At 43.9% G+C, this 22,172-nt stretch overlaps 1 protein-coding gene and 1 long non-coding RNA gene across 2 annotated transcripts; one reads left to right on the forward strand and one right to left on the reverse strand.

Annotated features, from left to right (window-relative positions):
* Window positions 1-2,024: 2,024 nt before the first annotated feature.
* On the forward strand, window positions 2,025-6,649 carry FNDC10 (fibronectin type III domain containing 10). Its single transcript, XM_051988818.1, has one exon. The coding sequence runs from the start codon at window positions 2,025-2,027 to the stop codon at window positions 2,805-2,807; it is 783 nt and encodes a 260-aa protein (XP_051844778.1). The 3' UTR covers window positions 2,808-6,649.
* Window positions 6,650-12,506: 5,857 nt separating this feature from the next.
* LOC127558183 (uncharacterized) lies at window positions 12,507-16,318 on the reverse strand. The gene is made up of 3 exons (XR_007952732.1): window positions 15,931-16,318; window positions 13,601-13,692; window positions 12,507-12,640 (listed from the first exon to the last, which is right to left on the reverse strand). It is a non-coding gene; the product is annotated as an uncharacterized LOC127558183 (long non-coding RNA).
* Window positions 16,319-22,172: the final 5,854 nt, after the last annotated feature.

The following is a 22,172-nucleotide window of genomic DNA, read 5'->3' on the forward strand; positions in this document are numbered from 1 at the left end:
GGTCACTTAGGCCATGTCTGTGCTCATGGACTCAGAGTCAGGAAAACAGGTTCAAATACTGTCTCAGATATTTCCCAGGAGTGTGATCTTGGACAAATCAATTCATCTCTCTGTGCCTCAGTTTCCTCATCTGTCAAATGGGGATGAAGCAACTTGCCCTGACTCACAACAAAATAGTGTGTATAAACCTGTTTAATTGGCTTTAAAGCCCAGCCCCCGTGACCAGGTCATTTTCTTTCTCCAAAGTCTGCCTTAGCGCAGGTGATCTTCAGATCTGAGATGTACTTCCCCCTCATTTCCAACTCTTAGAAGTCCTAGTTTCCCTCAAGATTCAATTCAACATAGCTCTGGACAAGAGGCTTCTCTCCCCCTCCACGGCAGCTAGGCTTCACTTCCCTTCCTCCTTTATGTTCTGTATCCATTTAAGTTTGTACATGTTATTTCTCCTTATAAAGCTCCCAGAGGGCAAGATTCCATTAAAGCTCTTTAGACAGTTCTCTGCTTCAACAAGTATTAAGCCCCTATGTGCCAGGCACTATGCTAAGCTTAGGAGATATAAAGAAAGGTAAGGAGGAGAAAAAAGTCTTTGCTCTTAAGGATTTAACAAGCTGATAGGGCGGAGGGAAGGGGATATGCAAATAATTATGGAGAGACAAGCCAAAGACAAGATAAATTGGAGATAATCTCTCGGGGGAGTCATTAGCAGCAAGAGAGATGGAGATATTTAACATATATAGGACTGCTTGCCATCTAGGGGAGGGGGTGGAGGGAGGGAGGGGAAAAATCGGAACAGAAGTGAGTGCAAGGGATAATGTTGTAAAAAAATTACCCTGGCATGGGTTCTGTCAATAAAAAGTTATTATAAAAATAAATAAAATAAAATAAAATTCAGATTAAAAAAAAGAGAGAGATGGAGAAAGGGAGAGAGAATTTCTTCACCTTTTATAAACAAAAAAGCACAAGTCCAGTCAAAAAACTGGCCTCAGGACTCAGTACCTGATAGGCCCTTAATAAATATTTTCAGATTTATATAGTTAATTATTCTCCATCATTTTACCAAAGGAAAGAACACTTAAAACATCAGGACCCTCCCTACAATTGGACCTTTCCAAGGAGGGAGGGGAGAGACAGACAGAATGAGAGACACACAGAGAGAATGAGAGAGACAGAGAAACAGAGACAGAGACAAACAGAAACAGAGAGACAGACACACAGAGAATGAGAGAGACGGAAATAGACACACACGAGAGAGAAACAGACAGATTGAGAGTGTTCTTAGGCAGGGGAGACCTGCAGCACTCTCCGGAGCTGTCCCTGTCCAAGTCTTTCTCTTCTCCCTCTCCTACAGGGGCAGGGCTACGATGAGGCTAGGGTTAATGTAGGCTCCGCCCCCACCGCGGCGGCGCGGCTCGGGATCCCGCACTGGGCGCTGGCGGGGGCGGGGAAGGCCGGCGACGGGAAAGGAGAGAAGAAAAGGGGAGACTAAGGAAGGGAGAGGAAACTAGCGGAAGGGGGAGAAGAAGAGAGGGGAGGGGAGAAGGGGAGGGGAAGGAAGTAGGGAGGAGGGAAGGGTGGGGAGGGGGCGTTCGACGGGCTCAGCGGTCTGCCCGCCCGCCTAGCCAACGCGCCTGCCTCCCAGGCTCTGGCGGTGGCGACGGGGGGGCGGAGACGCGGGGAGGAGGGAGCCGGCTGGCCGCCGCAGCCGCAGCGAGCCGAGCGGAGCGCGGGGAGAGCGAGAGCACCACTCCGCTGCGGATGCAGGACCGCGGGAGCCGGGGCGCAGACTGAGCCGAGCCCCCCACCCCATCCCCGTCCTCCCGCCTGGGAGATGCCCGGGGGGCGCGGAAGCTGCTGCTGCTGCTGCGGACTTCGGCCCGGGGACCGGCGTTGCAGCGGCTGCCCAAGCCCCAGCGCCGGCCGTCGTTCTCACTACTGCCGCCACCGCCACCCTCGTGACCTTGGGCCAGGGCGCGAGGCGCCGCCGCCCCGGGGGTCCCCCGCCCCGCGCTGAGCTCCCAGCCGCGATGAGCGCGCCCCGCCAGCCGGTGCCTTGGCCCTGGCTGCGGCGGCGGCGGCGACTGCTGCCGCTGCTGCTGCTGCTGCTGCTGCTGGCTCCCCGCCCCCGCGTCCACGGCGACCCCGTGCCCCCGGTGCCCCCGCCGCCCAGCCCGGAGCCCGAGGCGGAACCCGGGCCGGACCCCCCGTGGTGCCCCTACAAGGTGCTGAGCGAGGGCCAGGAGGCCGGCACCGGCCGCCTGTGCTTCCGCAGCCCGGAGCCCGATTTCCGCTGCCAGCAGCGCCTGTGCAAGGCGTACCGCTCGGCGGGGCGCACGCTGGTGGCCAACGTGCTCCGCAACAGCAGCGTTCTGCTGCAGTGGCGCCCGCCGCCCGCCGCGCCGGCCCGCGAGCTGCGCGGCTTCGCGCTCAACTGCTCCTGGGACGGCAGCTACACCCGCTTCCAGTGCGACCGCGTGCAGCTCGGCGCCTCTTGTCGCGACTACCTGGTCCCCGACGTGCACGACAGCGTGCGCTACCGCCTGTGCCTGCAGCCGCTGCTGCGCCGGCCGCGGCGGGAGCCCTCCCCCCCGGGCGCCCCGCCGGCCCCGACGCCGCCGCCGCCACCGCCCGCCGAATGCGTGGAGTTCGCGGCCGAGCCGGCCGGCATGCGGGATATTGTCATCGCCATGACGGCCGTCGGGGGCTCCATCTGCGTCATGCTGGTGATCATCTGCCTACTGGTGGCCTACATCACGGAGAACCTCATGCACCCCGCCTTCGGGCGCCCCAGGGGCCGGAGACAGCCCTGAAGGTCTGGCCGCGGGGTCCGGCCGCTGGGGACGGCGAGCCCCGGCCCAGACAGCCTGCTGGGCAGGTGGGCAGAGACTGTGATTGTCCTTGGCCCCCGAAGTGGGCGGGGAAGGGGATATCGGAACCCTCTGCTCTTCCTCGGACTTAGCGCTGAGGGGCCCTCCTCTGGACTGGACTGGGTGATGTGGGAAGGGGATTCTCGGAGCTGGGCAGGGAAAGCCTGAGGTCCAGAAAGCATTCTGGTTTCGGGGAGGGGAGATGCATTTGTTTAAACCCAAATCAGACCCCTCTTCCTTCCCTCTGATCCCACTAGTCACCCCCACCTGTCTACCCTATCTCTGACCCTGCATCCTCCACTCCAGTTCCCAGAACTGGGCCAGTGCTTTGGCAAGTGGAAGGTAGACTGCCCTGGGACCTGGAAGAGGCAAGACCCGCCCTTCCTCCCCGCCCCCAGCCCCGGGTGACACCTGACTGAGGGATCTGGGGCTGAACTGGGGTTCAGGGAACTTTGGAAAAAAAACAATCCTTTCCCTGCTGGTCCTTCCTTTCCTATCAGTGTTCAGTGATTTTGCCTAAATTTCAAGCCTGAACTGCAGCTTCCAGGGCTGTATTTGGGATCGAAGGGAATCTGGCCCACAGATGGAGGGGGGCCCTCAAGGCCTCCCTGGTTTTTTGCCAAGTTAGAGGCCAAATAAGGAGATTTCGGTTCCGTTCTATGTGTGAGTAGGGGGCTCGGGTTCTTAGGCTAGTCAGCACCAGCACACAGCCCTTCAGTCAGTCCTTGAGACTAGACGCGTGTGTTTATTCCCTCTGAGGCCATCTCCTCCTCTCCCCTCTCCCTTCACAACTCACAAACACATTAGAAATATCCACTTACGAACTGCTGCAAATCCCTGCCCATTTCCATTTCCCCCTTCTCAAATAGTGACTTGTCCAAAGTCTCTTTGCATCACCTCATCCACACCCTCGAACACGCCGGGCTGGGCAGTACCTCAGGAGGCCCCTTGGTTAGCCTTTGAGAATCACCGCCCCAAATTCATTCAAATTTTTAAAATTAAAGTTGTGCCATTTGTGGGGGAAGAGAAAAAAACCCATTGCCTAAAGGGTGGGCTCAGGTAGCCCAATTACATTTCATAAGGAAAGGATTCCCCTCCTGCCTTCTGTGCTAAATCGATTGTGGATCAATTTTGCCTAGAGATTTGGAAGGCCTGTTGAGGGACCCTCCCCAAAGTTCACCATCTTTGAGCCAGGACTGGCTCCCTGCACCTAAAATTGCTTCCCAGGGATAATAAGGAGTAGCTGAGAGGTTGGTCTAGAGTGTGTTCCGGGACTGAGGGCAGATGCTTTCTCCCCTCCGGTGAACCTTGGGGAGAAGGGTTTTGAGCAGAAAGCTGCCCTGAAACCCACTCAACTGGTTATTGCTTATGCCCATTCTAAAAGATGAGCCCAAGAGCCAGGGAGCAGGAAGGAGAGGCTCACACCAAGTGCCTGTGTGAACCAACTTCTTGTTTGCTGGGGAGAAAGCAGGCCTGAGGAGTGGGAGGATGGACCGAAGGGCTTCTTTGGAGGGGAAGAGATGGGGGACCAGAAGAGGCTTTTTCTATTTCCTCATCTGAACCACCATCTCCATTGCAGCCTCCTGGATGAGTCTAGTGACTAAGTCCCCAGCCTAGCCCCTGGGGTACTTCAGGAGGTGATTCGCCCAGCCTTCACCCAGTCCTCCCTCATCCACACCCAGCCTGTAGCGAGCTTGGGCTCTTAGCTGCATCACTCCAATACCTACTATCTCGTGCCTTAGGGTGGAAAGTTTACCCCGTGGAGACCCGCCCATTCGTCCATGTTAGGAGCTGTGTCCATCCATGCTAGGAGCTGTGTTCACCTGTGTTAAGGAGCCAGTTAACCCTGATGGCCTTTGCTTTGGAGCTGTAGAGTCTGGTTCGAATCCCTTGCCTGCTACTTGCCGTGTGACTGGGCCAGTCACTTCATGTTTGGAGGATTCTGTTCCTTCTCTATACATTGAGAAGAATTGGGGGAGACGTCTCCACCTCTGAGGCTATAGATCTATGATCTAGCTGGCTTTGGCTTCCTGGGACTGGCAGGTTATTCTGTGTGTGTGTGTGTGTGTGTGTGTGTGTGTGTGTGTGTGTCTGGTTGCTGCACGTTCCTCCTTTCTCACCTTCTCCCTTTTCCCCAAACAGATCTTACCTGGTAGGATTCCCAGTATTCCCTTGTCCTATTTCCTCAAACACATATTAACTACACTGTGGTCATCCCTGTTCCGGCTTCTCCCCTCCCCCACCATTCCAAAATATGGTGGTCAGCCTTCTGGGCTAAAGTTCCTCCTGGATACATTTTCCCCAGAGGTTTGAGGGCCTGTGGAGAGAGACAGATGGCTTCATCCTGTGTAGCTTTGTGTTTTTCCCTTGCTGTGAGGATCTTGTTACTGGTATTTCTCAGCGAAGGATTGGGGCTGGTTGCTAGGGAGGGAGCCCACAGCTCTCCTGGGGCAAGGCCAACTGATCATCTGGGCAGTACGGGGTACTTGAGATCCAGAGAACAGAGAGGAGGAAAAGCTCTGGGGACTCAGGGGAAGAGCCAGTTCCCTCATCACTACAGCTTAGGAGAAGCTTTAAATGACTCTACAGCGGTGGCCAGCCGCCACTGGCTGGATTTAAAGGCTCCATTCTGAGGTTCAGTTAGCAGGCTGCAAGTGGACGTTGAGACCTCAAACGCTGGGGATCAGTCCAAGAAGCTACCTGGGCTCTCGAGGGTCAGGAACGTGGGTTAACCAGGGGTGTCCACTTTCCCAACAGTTGCTTCTAGGCCCAAGAGGGACCCAGGAGGCTATGGGTTTTAGAGAAATGGAAGGAAAACATCTGAGAAAGTAATTCTTTTGTCTTTAGGGAGGCAGTACATGTGGCAGGGGAGCTATAGGGATTCTGACTTCTTCCCCATAATCCCTCTGCATCGTTGATAACCCTTGGCCCTGGACTCAACTTTGGGGGGAAGTTTTTCACTACTCTCTGCTTCCAAGTGTCTCATACAACTGCTTGGTATAAGCATCAAGGTTCAAGAGGGATTGGCCACCAGGTCATAAGTCATTGTTGACTGGCCTGTCTAATCTCATTCCCTCTTTCCTCCATGGAGACAGAAGGGAGGAAGGCTGAAGACTTCAGCATCCTCTCCACCTAGATATTCACTCCCTATCTCTTCCTTGCTGACTTGCTCTGCCACCCCAGAAGTGGCTACATCATATATCTGTGTAATGTTTGTTACTGGAAATGAACTTTGTTTTCCTGTCTGGATCGATCGAAGGAAATACTGTTGTGTAAATATTGGGGATGGGGTACTTATTTATTAGGGGATGGCATATTTGGGTTGGTTTGGGAAGACAATTCAGCCCAAGAGAGTTTCACCCCCTTTTCCATAGCTCCTTCTTAGATGTTCTGTGCCTCAGCTTCCCCATCTGTGAAATGGAACTGCCTGCCCTGCTGGGCTGTTGTTATTGGGGAGTGTGAACAAGGACAGCTCCTTTTCTCCCCAACCTTGCTCCCACAAGAAGCTATGCCTGCCCATCAGTCACCTTGGTATTGGGGTTTACCCCCACTTTTGCTTTGCACTGTGTCCATGTGTCCACTGTCTAGTGTCCATGTGTAACTGCAGCCCTCTGACGGAGGAGTGGTTGGGGGGGGAGAAAATATGACTTCTTGGGTGTGGTCTCCCTTCTCTGTGGACAGTGAGGTCTCTGGAGGTTTGCTGGGAGGGGGAGAGGAGGTTAGAGGCCCACCGCTCCCGTCCATATTGAGCCAGCCTGCAAATAAACTCGTGTTCTCAGCTCTGAGTGTCGGTTCCAGGTGCATGTTATGTTCTGCGCTCTCCCCGTCCTTCCTCGCCTACCAGCCCAGTAGGTCCATTCAGGGAAGGGATGGAGGCCCCTGGGGATCCAGGCTGAAAGCTGGATTGGGTGCAGGGCCGAGCAGTTCTGCTTGGTGGCAGTGAGGGGGGCTGGGGGAGGACAGACAGCTCAGCGCCTGCTGCAGCTAGAAATAAACCAAACGTCTCTCTAATGACCCATATGAGCATGCTGCAGAAGGAAAGGCGGCAATTAAAGGCTCCCAGAATGGAAGGGGGAGGTGGGTCCCCGGCACCCCACCTGGCCTTCCCACAAAGCTGCAAAGCCAAGCCTGGGGCAGGTCAGGGACAGCCCAGAAATGTGCCGGGCAGGCTTGAGCCCTGTCCTTGGTGCTGAAATCGTTCAGAGTGCGCTAAGGCTTTCAGCCATGCTTTGTCCTTAACAACCTCAGCCCCTGAGTAGGTGAGGTCAGTTCTTTTTCTTCTCATATAGCAAATGGGAACAGGTGGGGTCCAGGCCAGAACCATAATAGCAATTTTGGCACTTGGGACAAAAGCACCGAATATGGGCTCAAATTAAGTTTTAATTCCAATGCAGCTGAAGGGACCAAAGGAGACCCTGGGACACTGTCCCATGAAGGAACACCTTAAGAAATGAGTAATGAAAGCTGGAATTGCTTGTATTGCTGCTGGAATGGGAAAGAAGTCCAACATCTGGTCGCTTCACTTTTTAGCCATGTTCTTGTCAATGAGCTAATTCACTAGAGAAAGAATATTACAGGTGCTCTTAGTTTCTTGTTCCAAGCTCTGAACATTCTAACATTTGTCAGTGCTCCAAGCCCCTAGAGAAGATGGGCCGACCTCAGGAGTTGAAATTTGTCCCCCAATTGAATAGGGGAATTGGGAAGGGGATATGATCAATGCCGGTTGGGATTAACATGGATCATCCTTGACTAATAAACATGCCATTAGTCATGAGGACTTGGGGTTCAAATCCCATATCTATCCTTTACTACTCATTGACCTAGCCTGTCATAACCCTTTTTTTGACCCTAGATTTCTTTTCACAAAGTAAAGGTGATCTCTATTCCCCTTTCCTCCCTCTTTAAAATATTTACTTCTTTCAGGTCTTGTCCTGCTCTGTCAGACTTCCTCTCACCTTTAATTAGGACAGCCCTGTGGAAGGAGAAAAAAAAGCATAGTACAGACAGGAGAAAGCAAGAATTTTAATTACCTATGGTCTGAGCTCCTATATTTACTAGCTGTGTGATCAAGGATAAGTTCTTAACTTTACTAAGTGTAGGTTGAACTAAATTATAAGGTCCCTTCAAGCCCTAAATGTCATTTTCTACAGTCCTGTGATAAGAGGGCAGAGACGTAAGAAAGCTGTAAATATGAATAAGAGGGAGAGCGTTTTAACGAAGCAGACTTCAGGGATAAGAAAAAAAAGGCAGAGAAATGAACAGCTTCTTTGTTCCAAAAACTCATAGGATTAAAGCTTCAGAGCTAGAAAGGACCCAAGAGGTCATTAAATCCAATCCCCTACCCCATTTGAGAGAATCAGTAGCAGCCACTAAGACTTGTAGAAAGATGAATCCATCCCAGGACCCAAACACAGGTGCCATGATGGGGTCAAGCTGGGTTCTACAGTTACACTGTGGCTCTCTCTTCTCCTTTTTTCCCAATCCTTCAGCTTAAGGGCCCAGCCCGGCAGGGGAATTACTCATCCCTGGCAAGTGGCACATAAATTACAAGGGTTGGAGGGAGGAAGGAGAGCAGAAGAAAGACTGACATTTTCAGGGCAGTCTGGCTTTCTGCCCAGATGATTAGGGAATGGTCCAAAATCAGCAGATGTGGCTGGGGATGGGGGTGGGGGATGGGCTGAGGTGGGCCTGGCTTAGTTTCAATATCACCTAGTCCTAGGGTAAAGAAAGGAGGAGGAGAGAGTAGAAAAACACAGGGTAGGCATTAAATAAATGTTTAAATAAATTAAGCACCAGATTGGTTTGTGCTGCACCTATCTACAAATATTCATTAGGTGCCTACTATGTACCAGGAATGGTGCTAGACACCAAAAGTGGGCAGGCAAATAAAAAACTATGAAGCGCTGGGGATACAAAAGAAAGCAAAAACAGTCTCTGAAGAAAGGTACCGTAATGTCAGTTTCTGTCCTCAAAAAATTTACATCCTATCAGGGGTGACAAACATAGAATAATAGGAGCTAATATTTATGGAGCACTAAAGTGCTTACAAGTGCTTAAAGTGTTTACAAGACACCTTAGGTTTATTCTCATTTTATCTTTAAAACAGCCCTGTGGGATAGTGGTGTTATTGTCCCCACTTTATAGATGAAGAAACTGAGGCTAAGAGTTATTGTGACTTGATCATGATCAGATAGCTAGGAAGTGTCTAAGGTAGGGTTTGAACCCACATATTCCTGACTTCAAATTTGGAAATTCTTTCCAGTATGCAACATTGCTTCAATGGATATGTAGATATACAGATACATTACTTTCTTGGTCATTTTTCACTCATGTCCGACTCTTCATTTGGGGTTTTCTTGGTAAAGATATTAGAGTGATTTGCCATGTCCTTCTCCAGATTATTTTACAGGTAAGGAAACTGAGGCAAACAAGGCTAAGTTATTTGCCTAGACCTGACTCCAGGCACAGCAGTCTATGTACTAGAGTGCCAAGTGTATTGCAGTGATGTGCTGATAAATGTTTAACAGCTGGGGAGTGGGAGTGGATGGGTAGGCAAAATGTTTGCAGGACACACTTTTGAATTTAATCTTCCTCTTAATTTTTTTTCTTAATCACTTTCTTTAGGCTACACAATCAACAAAACAATAAATCAAGCTGAGATTTGTAGTAAGCTGATTTCTGAAGCATTGACAGTTTAACAATGGGCTCTCAAAATGCATAGGAGCAGGCTCCAGCCCAACCTAGATAGAGGAGAGATATAAGGCAGAAAGTGACACTTGGAAGAAAACTAAGGATTCTCCAACCATTCCTTCTTAAACTCCATTTTCCTTGAGCATATTTACCCTGGACTGAAATTGGTAGAAGGTAAGGGCATTCCTCCCACTATCTCTACTGACTTATGGGACAAATTGCACACTTTTTTTGTCCCCTTCCTTCCCTTCTCTCTCTCTCTCTCTCTCTCTCTCTCTCTCTCTCTCTCTCTCTCTCTCTCTCTCTCTGTCTCTCTCTCTCTCTCTCTCTCTCTCTTTCTCTCTCTCTCTTTCTCTCTCTCTCTCTCTCTCTCTCTCTCTTTCTCTCTCTCTCTTTCTCTCACTCTCTCTCTCTCTCTCTCTCTCTCTCTCTGTCTCTCTCTCTCTCTCTCTCTTTCTCTCTCTCTCTTTCTCTCTCTCTCTCTCTCTCACTCTCTCTCTCTCTTTCTCTCTCTCTCTTTCTCTCACTCTCTCTTTCTCTCTCTCTCTCGCCCCCCTCTCTCCCTCTCTATATGTACACATATATTATATAAAAATATATACATACTATACATATACACACATACACTATATAATGTATAGCTATCCTTTTTAACTTTTAAAATGTTACAAAATACTATTATTATTATGAGCTATTGTTCCTCTTTCCCCCTTAATACATATTTTATTTTTTCCCAATTATGTGTTAAAATTTTTTATTTGTTTTTTTTTAATTTTTAAGAATTCCCAATTCTTTCCCTCCCTTCTTCCCTTTCCCTTTCGTGAGTTGGTAAGCAATCAGATATAGATTATACATGAGCAATCATGTAAAACATTTCCCTATTAGTCATTTTGTACAATAAGATTTGAATAAAAGAAAAAGAAAGTGAAAATAGCATGCTTCAATGTCAGTTCTCTCTCAGAACACAGGTAGTATACCCCATCTTTAGTCTTTTGGGATTGTCTTAGATCATCGTATTGCTAAAAACAGCTAAATCATTCACAGTTGATCAATGTTGCTGTTACTGTGCACAACGTTCTCCTGGTTCTGCTCACTTTACTTTGCATCAGTTTATGTGAGTCTTTCTAGCTTTTTCTGAAATCACCTTACTTGACATTTCTTACAATACAATAATATTCCATCACAATCATATACTACTGCTTATTTAGCCAATTCCCAATTGATGGACATCCTTTGATTTCCAGTTCTTGATCACAACAAAAAGTACTTATCCTCTTTTGATCTGAGTTAAACAAAACAATATTTCTTACATCCAATTACTTCTCACCATTCACATAAACACTACTTAGTTCAGGCTAGTAAAACTAATCAATACATTGAAAAACCTGATGATCTGTTACAATAGCCTTTTAATTGGTCTCCCTGCTTTGTCTCTTTCCCCCTCTGATCTGTTATCCACATAGCTGCCAAAATAACTTTCTTTAAGGTTTGCCTAGCTCATTTCCCTATTTAGTATATTACAATGGCCCTCTATCACCTCCAAGCATAAAACATAAAATGTTCTTGTTTTGACTTTTCAAATCCCTCCCTACTTGGTTCTTATGGAGAGAGACCATGTTTTTACCTCTTTTTTTTTTTTTCCTTTTGTATCCCAAGTGCTTATCAGGGGCATAGGATCTGTTCAAGGAAGGCTGGTACCTCTGGAATGAGGGCTGCTGAACTCTTTTCAGGATTTCTTTCCACCTTCAATGTTCATATGATCCACCTAATTCTCACCTCTGGGTTCAAGAAGCTGTAGTTCAAGAAGCCACTCCCAGCAGAGGGTTGAGGGTAACCAAGGGGTCTCGAACCCTATGGTCTCTAAACCAAGCATGTGAAGACTTCCCCTAGAGGAATGGGCAGAGGAGAACAATTTGTTCCAACGGTCAAGTAGGCAGGCGTAACATGCGTTGTGGAGTGTTTAGAGTTTGATTAGACATTAAAGATGCATCTTGAACCAGCACCAGTCCTCTTGGCTCTGTCCAGCTACTGGACAGCGATGACTTTGAAAAAAAAAATGAAATGCACTGCTTTGTTTAACTCTCCCTTACTTAAATCCAAATAGCAAACAAATCAGAAGGTATCCCCGGTACCATTTTACCACTTCTACTTCTCAAAGCTCTGTGACTTCAGGCAAATGATGGAGCAGCAGGTGAGCATGCAATGAGAGATGTAATCACAGCCCTGCACACAGGCAGCCCAGGCTATTATCTTAGTGGAAGCAGCAGTGGGATTCAGCAGCCCCGGGGGCCTAAGCAGCCTTTTAAGGATGGCATTGCTCATCTCCTCGTGGGAAGAAGGGGCTAGAAAAGATGTCCTAAAAATTGTCTGCTTAACTAATCCTGGCCTGATTACTGCAGCATGCAGAGAATCCCACCCTGTGGTAGAGAGACCAAAAAATGTGCAAAAACTTTTGCAAGGCTGATTCCACTCAACACTGAGTACACGCAATGAGTATATACTTATAGACAACACAAAATCCAGGAGGCCTGAAAGATGAACAGCTTCTGTTGCTCTGAGAGCTCAGCAGGTTACATGTAAATAGTAGCCCTGAGTAAAACAAGACTGGCAAATAAAGGCCAGCTTACCAAAGTAGGAGGTGGATACATGTTTTTTTTCTGGAGAAGCTGCAGGGAAGGAGAGCACTATAAAGCTAGATTTTTTTGAAAGTTTTTTTGAGTTTTTGCAGTCAAAACTAGTCTAGTTAACAAGTTTGTATGTCTACCAAAAGGGGTGAGTAACAAGCTCATAACGATGAGATTGTCACTTCAGGAAAATGCCATGCAATCATTGTCAGTGTCTATGCTCCCACCATGACAAACCCTGATGAGGTCAAAGAAAAATGTTATGAAGACCTGGACATCTTTATCATCGATGTGCTGAAAGAGTACAAGCTTATACCTCTAGGTGACTTTAATGGTAGAGTGGGTTTGGATGATCAGACATGGCAGGGAGTTGTTGGCAAGAATGGAGTTGGAAACAATCATAGCAATGGTCATCTTGTGCATCTTATGAACTTTTCATCACCAATGCTGTCTTTTCTTTACCTAAATGCAATAAAATTTCATGGATGTACCTTTGTAGAAAACATTGGCATTTAATAGATAATGAATTATATATAAGGAGAAGATATATACAATAATAATATAATATAATACAACACAACATAACGTAACATAATATAATACAAATAAGGAGAAGAAATGGACAGGATGTGAGAATGATGAAGGCAACGTGTGGCGCAAAGTACTGGATTGAGGGGAGATTTATTCTCTCCAAGCTCAGTATTCACATTAAAGAAAACCAGAGGCTCCGGCCTACCAGAAGATTTTAATGTCAATAGATTAGAACACTTCTCTGAGTAAGAACACTTTGTTGCTAACTTGGAGGAAAAGTTGAGCCAATACAAAGTTGATAACAGTGGAGTAGAAAGGGAGCGGGCCACTTTCAGAAATTCGGTATACAGCACTGCATTTGCTCATCTAGGTCAGAACACTCACAAATATTGACTGGCTTGACAAAGATGATGAAGAAATTCAGAAGCTGTTAAATAGAAAAACAAGAACTTTGACGGGTATATCAGCAAAAGAGTTCATTTCTAAGAAAACAGCATTTAATTCCGTCAAAGCTTAGAGAGATGCAAGGATCTTGGTTCAGTAAGAGGGCAGATGAAATGCAGTTTTATGCTGATAGTAACGATCCAAAGAGTGTTTATGATTCCCTGAAGGCTGTTTATGGGCCAAAGATCTATGGTGCATTTTAACTACTCAGTGCTGATGGAGCCACATTGATTACTGATAAGGACATGATCCTAAAGACATGGGCTGAACATTTCCATAGTGTTTTTAATAGCCCATCATCCATCAGTGCTGAAGCCACTGACATTACCTCAGATTGAAATCAATCCCTCTCTAGCTGAAGTTCCAACTGAAGAGGTTTTGAATGCCATCAGGCTCCTTTCATGTGGCAGACTTCCTAGGGCTGATTCTATTCCAGCTGAGATTTACCTGGTTGGGGGTGGGTGGGTGATCCATTGCTCATTTGAAAAGTGACTGAAATTTTCTATCCAGGAGTTCAAGGATGCCTTCATTGTTCATCTCTATAAAGATAAAGGGAATAGAGCAATGGTTCTCAAAGTATGGTCTAGAGAATCCTGGGGATCTCTGAAACCCTTTTAGAGGGTCTACAAATTCAAAAATAGTTTTTATTTCCAATATGGTAAATGTCTATAAATATAATCCAGATAAACAAAAATGCTTTGGAGAGATCCTCAATCATTTTTAATAGGATAAAGATACTGAAAACAAAAGTTTGAGAACCACTGGCAATAGAGGGTCCCGTGGGATGTGTCTCTCTCTTTTAGGCATTGTTAGCAAGAGTCTTGCTAAAAGACTCCTTAACAGGCTGATTACTCCTTAACAGGCTGATTCTTCACCTGGAAGATGCTCATGTATCTACCTGAGAGCCAGTATGGTTTCAGAAAGGGCCAAGAAACAGTGAATGTTGCTTTTCAACAACCCCAGAAGAAATACCCGGAGCAGAATGCAAGTCTGTACAGTTTGTTGATTTCACCAAAGTCTTTGATACTGTCATTTGAGAGGGCTTATGGAAAATTTTTATCAAAGTTTGGTTGTCCAGAAAAGTACATCAAAATAATATGCCTTTTTATTTTTCTCATTTTTTTTCCTTTTTGATTTGATTTTTTTTGTGCATTTGTGCAATATGTATAGGAGAATTGCACATATTTAATATTTCTTGGATTACTTGCTGTCTGAAGGTGAAGGGAAGGAGAAAAAATTTGGAACACAAGGTTTTGCTAGGGTGAGTGTTAAAAATTATCCAGGCACATATATTTTTAAATAGCTTTTTATTTACAAGTTATATGTATGGGTAATTTTACAGCATTGACAATTGCCAAACCTTTTGTTCCAATTTTTCCCCTCCTTCCCCCCACTCCCTCCCCTAGATGGCAGGATGACCAGTAGATATTAAATATATTAAAGTATAAATTAGATACACAATAAGTATACATGACCAAAGCATTATTTTGCTATACAAAAAGAATCGGACTCTGAAATATTGTACAATTAGCCTGTGAAGAAAATCCAAAATGCAGGCAGGCAAAAATATAGGGATTGGGAAGTCAGTGTAATAGTTCTTATTCATCTCCCAGAGTTCTTTTGTTGGGTGTAGCTGATTCAGTTCATTACTGCTCCATTGGAACTGATTTGATTCATCTCATTGCTGAGGATGGCCAGGTCCATCAGAATTGATCATCATATAGTATTGTTGTTGAAGTATCCATGCATATATTTTGAAAAAAAAAGGCTCTAAATATTTATTATCAAAGGATTATAGATTTATAGTTGGAAGGGATCTCAGGTCATCTAGTCTAACCTCTTCATTTGACATATATAGAAAATAAAATCCAGAGATTTTAAATGGCTTGTGTTTCCTGTTAATATTAATAATGACAACAATAATTGCATTTGTAATTGTAACAATAATAATTATATTTATATAGTTCTTTAGGTTTCCAAGATGCTTAATGTTATTTCATTTGATCCAAACAACTCTGAGAGGTAGATGATAGTATAATCTTATCTTAAACATGAGGAAACCAAGGCAGGCAAGAGGTAAAGTGAGTTGCCTGGAGTACCATAGTTACTAGGAGTCCAAGGCTGCTTTTGAAATGAGCTCTTTCTGACTCGGGATCAAGTGCTCTAGATTTGCATAATGGGGACTCTGACTCCCAGGTCTTCAAACTCAAATCCAGAGCTCTTTCCATTACATCACACTGTCAACTTATAATGCATATGTCATTGAAGTTTTGAATTTTCTAACAAAAAAAAAAGCTTTAAGAAAAAATAGCATACCAATTTCATGATGCTTGCCCAAGTTCTGGATAATGGACAGTGCTTTCGAGCTTTCCGGGTCACCAGTGGAGTGAAATAAGATTGTTGTTCCCATGCTTTTTAGCATGAATTATTTTTTTTTAGCAATATTGTCAAATGCTTTCAGTGAGGATAAACACAGCATCAAGCTCAGCTACTAACTGATAGTAGATTCTTCAACTTGAAAAGGTACAAGCCAAGACTAAAATGGTGGTGGTGGTGGGGGGGGGATTTGCAGATTTTTTTTGTTTGCAGATTGTGCAACCCCTGAAGCAAAGATGCAACAGTGTCGATCAATTCTCTGCTGCTTGTGCTATTTTTGGCCTAATAATTAACACTTAGAAAACACAGGTCCCTCATCAGCCAGCACCACACCATCTGTATGGGGAGCCACCAGTTACAGAAAGGGGGAAATTTGGAATGCTGTGGATAAGTTCGCTTACCTTGGCAATGTACTTTCCAAGGATGTACACATTGATAATGATGTTGCTACATACTTTCCAGGGATGTACCCATTGATAATGATGTTGCTACATGCTTTGCCAGAGCTGGTTCAGTGTTGGGAGGTTCTGAAGGAAAAGTGTGGGAGAGAAGAGGATTAAGCTATCTACCAAACTGAAGGTCAATGGAGCTACTGTGTCGATCTCATTGCCCCCCGCCGGTCTACCTGCCAAGCCTGGAAATGGAATCGCTTCCATTGGAACTGTGTTGGGAAGATCCCCTGGCAAATTAAGGTACCAGACACTGAGGGCCTTTCTCGAGCTGAACTGCCAAGCATTTAAATTTTACTGCAGAGAGAGAAACTCCGATGGACTACATTTGAATGTTAAATTACGCTCGACAAAAAGACTGTTTTATGGAGAACTCACATAAGACTACCCCTCTCACGGTGATCAAAATAAAACAATCAAGAACACTCTCAAGGTCTCTCTTAACAATTTTTTTTATTGCATGATATGGCCATAGGACTGCTCAGCATGGCGTGCCCTCCTCAGAGAAGGTGCCGTGCTCTATGAGCAAAGCAGAATTGAATTAGCCCAGAAGAAATGGGAGATGTGCAAAGTTAGACAATCCACTCCAAATGTTCATATAGACTATTCATGCCCAACCAGCAGCAGCGTCTGATCAGCTACAGTCAGAAACACCGTGACTTGACTGTTAACATGGTGATATCATTTTGGTCCTCTTGGAGAATGAAGGACAACACTCAATCAGTCAGTGCTTAGAACAAAGCCTGGCATATAGTAGGAATTTATAAATACTTATTGGCTGGCTGACTGATTTTTATGCACACAGTTCAAACAGCCTTATAACAAGTCCTGTTATGAGGTTGTGAGGTGACACAACAGATAAAGCATGGAAGTTGGAGGCAGGGAGATCTAAGTTCATATTCTGCCTAGATACTTAACTATATGTCCCTGTCTGATTTCTCTTAGTCTCAATCTACTTATCTGCAAAAGGAGAATAAGGATAGCCTTTACCTTCCATGACTGTTCTGACAATCAAATGAAGTAATAGATGGAAAGTGCTTTGTAAACCTCAAAGCTCTACATAACTGACTGCTATTATTATTAGCTCGTAAAATGCTTATATGGCTTATATATTTTTCCTCCTCCTTGTCAAAGACATATGTTTCATGGATGTATGTATAAATCCTTGAACGGTCTTTCTCCATCTTTGCTCCAGTCTTAATTATGTACCTAACTATTCACAATATCACCACTAGTTGCAGCTCCCCCAACTTTCATCTTTAAATATTGAGCATCCATTCATTCATTTCAAAGCCCGCCCAGATCACAAAATTTCTCCAGAGTCACAAAACTGTGTGTTCCAACTCCTCTTTTTGTCTCAGTTTCCTTCTCTGTAAAATGTGGGTATGGTAATGGACTCAGCCTCTGAAGTCCTTTCCAGCTCTGCTTCTATGATCTTGATTATTTTTTGAACAGTGGTCTGCAAGTCAGTCTTGAGGAAACTTGTAATATCTGGTTTTCTGGGTCATTATGGCTGACTCCAGTGCAATTTTAAGTCATTAAAGCTTATTAACTTAAATAATGCTACTTAATATGTTTTGCATGGCTACACATGTATGACATATATCAAATTGCTTGCCTTCTCAATAAGGAGGGTGGTAGGAGGGAGAGAATTTGGAACTTGATTTTATTTATTTATTTATTTATATGTTTTTTTCAATTATTTTTTATTTTTATTTTTAAACTTTTTATTGACAGAACCCATGCCAGGGTAATTTTTTACAGCATTATCCCTTGCATTCACTTCTGTTCCAATTTTTCCCCTCCCTTTATTCCCTCCCCCAGATGGCAGGCAGTCCTTTATATGTTAAGTGGGTTACAGTATATCCTAGATACAATATATGTGTGCAGAACCGAACAGTTCTCTTGTTGCACAGGGAGAATTGGATTCAGAAGGTATAAATAACTCGAGAAGAAAAACAGAAATGCAAGCAAGTTTATATTCATTTCCCAGTGTTCTTTCTTTGAGTGTAGCTGCTTCTGTCCGTCCTTGATCAACTGAAACTGAATTAGCTCTCTTTATCGAAGAGCTTCACTTCCATCAGAATACATCCTCAAACAGTATCGTTGTTGAGGTATATAATGATCTCCTAGTTCTGCTCATTTCACTTAGCATCAGTTCATGTAAGTCTCGCCAGTCCTCTCCGTATTCATCCTGCTGGTCATTTCTTACAGAACAATAATATTCCATAACGTTCATATACCACAATTTATCCAACCATTCTCCAATTGATGGGCATCCTTTCATTTTCCAGCTTCTAGCCACTACAAACAGGGCTGCCACAAACATTTTGGCACATACAGGTCCCTTTCCCTTCTTTAGTATCTCTCTGGGGTATAAGCCCAGTAGAAACACTGCTGGGTCAAAGGGTATTCACAGTTTGATAGCTTTTTGAGCATAGTTCCAAATTGTTCTCCAGAATGGCTGGATGTGTTCACAATTTCACCAACAATGTATCAGTGTCCCTGTTTTCCCACATCCCCTCCAACATTCCCCATTATCTTTCCCTGTCACTCTAGCCAATCTGACAAGTGTGTAGTGGTATCTCAGAGTTGTCTTAATTTGCATTTCTCTGATTAATAATGATTTAGAGCACATTTTCATATGGCTAGAAATAGTTTTAATTTCTTCATCTGAGAATTGTCTGGAACTTGATTTTAAAAATGAATGTGGAAAATTGTTTGTATGTGCAATTGAAGAAAAATAAAATACTAACTAAAAAAAGAAAAATAGTGCTATTTAAGCTGTTAAAGCTTAAAACTGCATCGAGGTTTTTAGGAAACCTTGTATAAATAATAATAACCAATATTTATATAGGAGGCAATAAGGTAGATAGAGTGCTGGTCTTTGAGTCAGGAACCATAGCTCCCTAGAAGCTCTGATTGGCCTTTTCAAATACTCATCTTTGATGTAATCCAGTGCCATGTTTGTGAAATTCCCATGACTTGAGAAGGTTAATCTAATAGCTCCTGTTGATGACTCCTGGGCAAGAAATCAGAGACCAGGAATGTTTGGTTGGTATTAGCCATTGGCCAGAATGAATTATAGAAAATCACAAGTCCAATGGCATCATAGGATATGAGGCAAGTCCTTGAATAGAGAAAACCCATTTAGTTTATTCACCCAAAACACAGCTCTTTTATGGTTCTTGTGGTGCATGTGAATTTTAAAAGTTTTGGTCCACTCTATCAGTAAACACTGGGACAAAGGTAGCTCTGCTTGGGGCATTTGTGTCTCTGGAACCCTCCTGGAGACTCTGAAATGGGGAGCTGGGAAATTGATGGGGAGCCTAGGAATGAGTTACAACTGAGTTCTCTAGCAATTTCAGGTGGGGAAACTGAAATGAAGAACAGATATGAATTTTCTGTTCTGATACAAGTGTCCTTCAAAAGGAGAGACAGAGACTGAGACATAGAGACAGAGAGAAAGAGAGAAAAGAGACAGACAGAGTCAGAGAGAAAACACAAAGAGACAGGGACTCAGAGAGACAGAAACAGAGAGACAGAGACAGAGACAAAGACAGTGACAGAGACACAGAGACACAGACACAGAGACAGAGACAGAGACTGACAGAGACAGATAGAAACAGAGAGATTCCTAGAGAGAGATTAAGATGAGAAGGAAACTCCTGACCTCTGAAAGGATGGACTAGGCAGCATCAATTCCCAATGCTCCCATTATCAACAACAATTCAGAATTAAAAGGGACTATCTAGTTCAATTCTCTCATTTTCTAAATGAGGAAATTGAAGTCCAGAGAGGTTACATGAATGCCCAAGGACACATGGATGGGAGGAATTAGAGATGAGATTTGAACCTAGGCTTCCTGACTCCAAAACCCACTGTTCTTTCCCTTAAATCAGTGGTTCTGAAAGTTTTTTGTTCTGGAAGTTCCTTTCAACAAAAACAACAATGTGTTATGAGCTTCCAGGGTAATTTAATATTCTATCCAAAATGGCCTTTTAGATTTATTCATTAAGTACTTTCCATGACTTCATAACTTTCCACAACTTTTGCCCACAAAATCCATTAAAATGTATGTTATATAATTGTGATTAAAAAATATAAAATTTTATTCTACCTCAATTATGAAAATTCTAAATACAAAATCATAAAACTCTAGTCATAAAATAATTATCAATATTTTATGTGGAACATTCTGTAAGAATTAAAAGTAATCCAGCAAGACCTCATATGTGTATTATTAGCTTCAAGACTTCATATTAAATTTCCTTATTTTAAAATTTTTGTTAAATATACATAGCAGTTTTAATGAAATGAGTTACAACTTGGAAGATGTTCAACACATTATAATAATCACACATAAACTAAATTTCCATGTTGGACTTTTTTATTTGAACAAAGGTTTGCAATATTTGGCTCAGCACCAGAACACAGCTCTTAAATCTGGTTCTGCTTTGAGTTTATTTATGTATTTTGATTTGACACAAGAATAATATGAAAATGCTTGTTCTCATGACTATGTTGTAGGAGATGGTGGGAGAATTTTATAAGCCCTCACGATGAGAGATGAAAATTAAATTCTTTTTTATTTTTAGCTACCTAACCAATTGAGGAAAATGAATAGTTCTTTATAACATAAAATATTTACTTTTCTACAGACTGATAAGCAACTTATCAAATTACAAATGTACCCAAAATCCAGTTTCATAGATAGGTTCATTTTAAAACAATGTTTATATATAAACTAAACTCTGGAAAGGAAGAATCTCTTCACAAATGACTTTCTTCTTTTCTACCTTGGGACACTAATTATATTCTCACAGAAATTCTACTGAATAACTGGCCAGAGTTGTGAACTCTTTCATTTGAAAATTCACCAACTAGAAGAATAACAACATAAGCAGAAGATAAGTTTTAAATAGGAAAACAGCATCCAGACAACAAGGAGGGGCAACAGAAAGTTTGTTTCAGCAAAATGAGTGTGATGGTCCATGATGGTTTCAAGATGGTTTGTAATGTGCAAAGCTAGAAACCACGATTTTCACACAGCCTGACATATGTGCTGAATGAAAGCAAATGTTCATAACATGTTGATCAAATGGTTACACAGCTGATGAGATAGGATCAGAGGGTAACGGGCAGGACTGAGGGAGCTACTCGGATACAATGTGTAGAATATAAATAAAGGTATGTAAGTGAGTGGGACCATCTGTTAGCAATCAGGAATGTTGATCCCTTGTGGAGATAGGAAAGCAATTTGATGAAAGATTGAGAAACTGCAAGGACATGTTTCTTTCAGTTAAAAATGATCAGAGTTTGATGTAATCTCTGCAAGAACATCCAAATCATCATGCTCATGATCTCTGCAGAAGAAAACTTATATTGCTTCAAATGTGCACATGCTTGTTCTCACAGAGAAAAACTATATTTGTAACATAATTGGGCAATTATTGCTGCTTAAGGGACCACTAAAGAATTTTTAGTGTGGACCATCTTGGTGAACCCAGTGGGAGTCATTGCGCTACATAATGCTGCCTCATAGAATAATTGATATTTAGTGCCTTCGCTTTTACAATTTGTGTGATATTTACATATATATTTCATTTGATTATCTCGTTTGAGGCGAAGTGCTAAAGTAATATCCTTATTTTAGAGATGAGGAAAATGAGACAGACAGAAAACAAATGACTTGCCAGGGTCACACAAGATTAATGGCAAGATTCGAGTCTAGATCTCTTCTACTTCCAAATTGCGGGCCCTTTACATTCTGGGATACTGTTCCATGTGTCTCTATACCAAACTGCTTCTTCTAAGCTTTTCAAAAAGCCCTTCAGAAGTGGATATCTTCGACAAAGAGAAGATCTAATTCAGTTCCGATTGAACTGATTCACCTTTATCCCCCTCACTGGGCCCTTTTCCTTTTTGTACTTCCATCTTTTTCACTGAATGGGCCATGTGCTCTCCTGAACCTCTTCAATTAGCACACTGTTCTATTCACTGAGTCACCATTGCCCTGGTAGAACATTCCCTCACAAAGCCTTCATCCCCTTAATGATGGACAGAATCTGCTACACCCAGAGAAGGAACACTTGGAAGTGAGTGTAAACTGTTTGCATTTTTGTTTTTCTTCTCAGGTTATTTTTACCTTCTGAATCCTACTCTTCTTGTGCAACGAGAGAACTGTTCGGTTC

The sequence above is a fragment of the Antechinus flavipes genome, chromosome 3 (genome assembly GCF_016432865.1).
Source record: "Antechinus flavipes isolate AdamAnt ecotype Samford, QLD, Australia chromosome 3, AdamAnt_v2, whole genome shotgun sequence".
In the NCBI taxonomy this organism is placed as follows: Eukaryota; Metazoa; Chordata; class Mammalia; order Dasyuromorphia; family Dasyuridae; genus Antechinus; species Antechinus flavipes.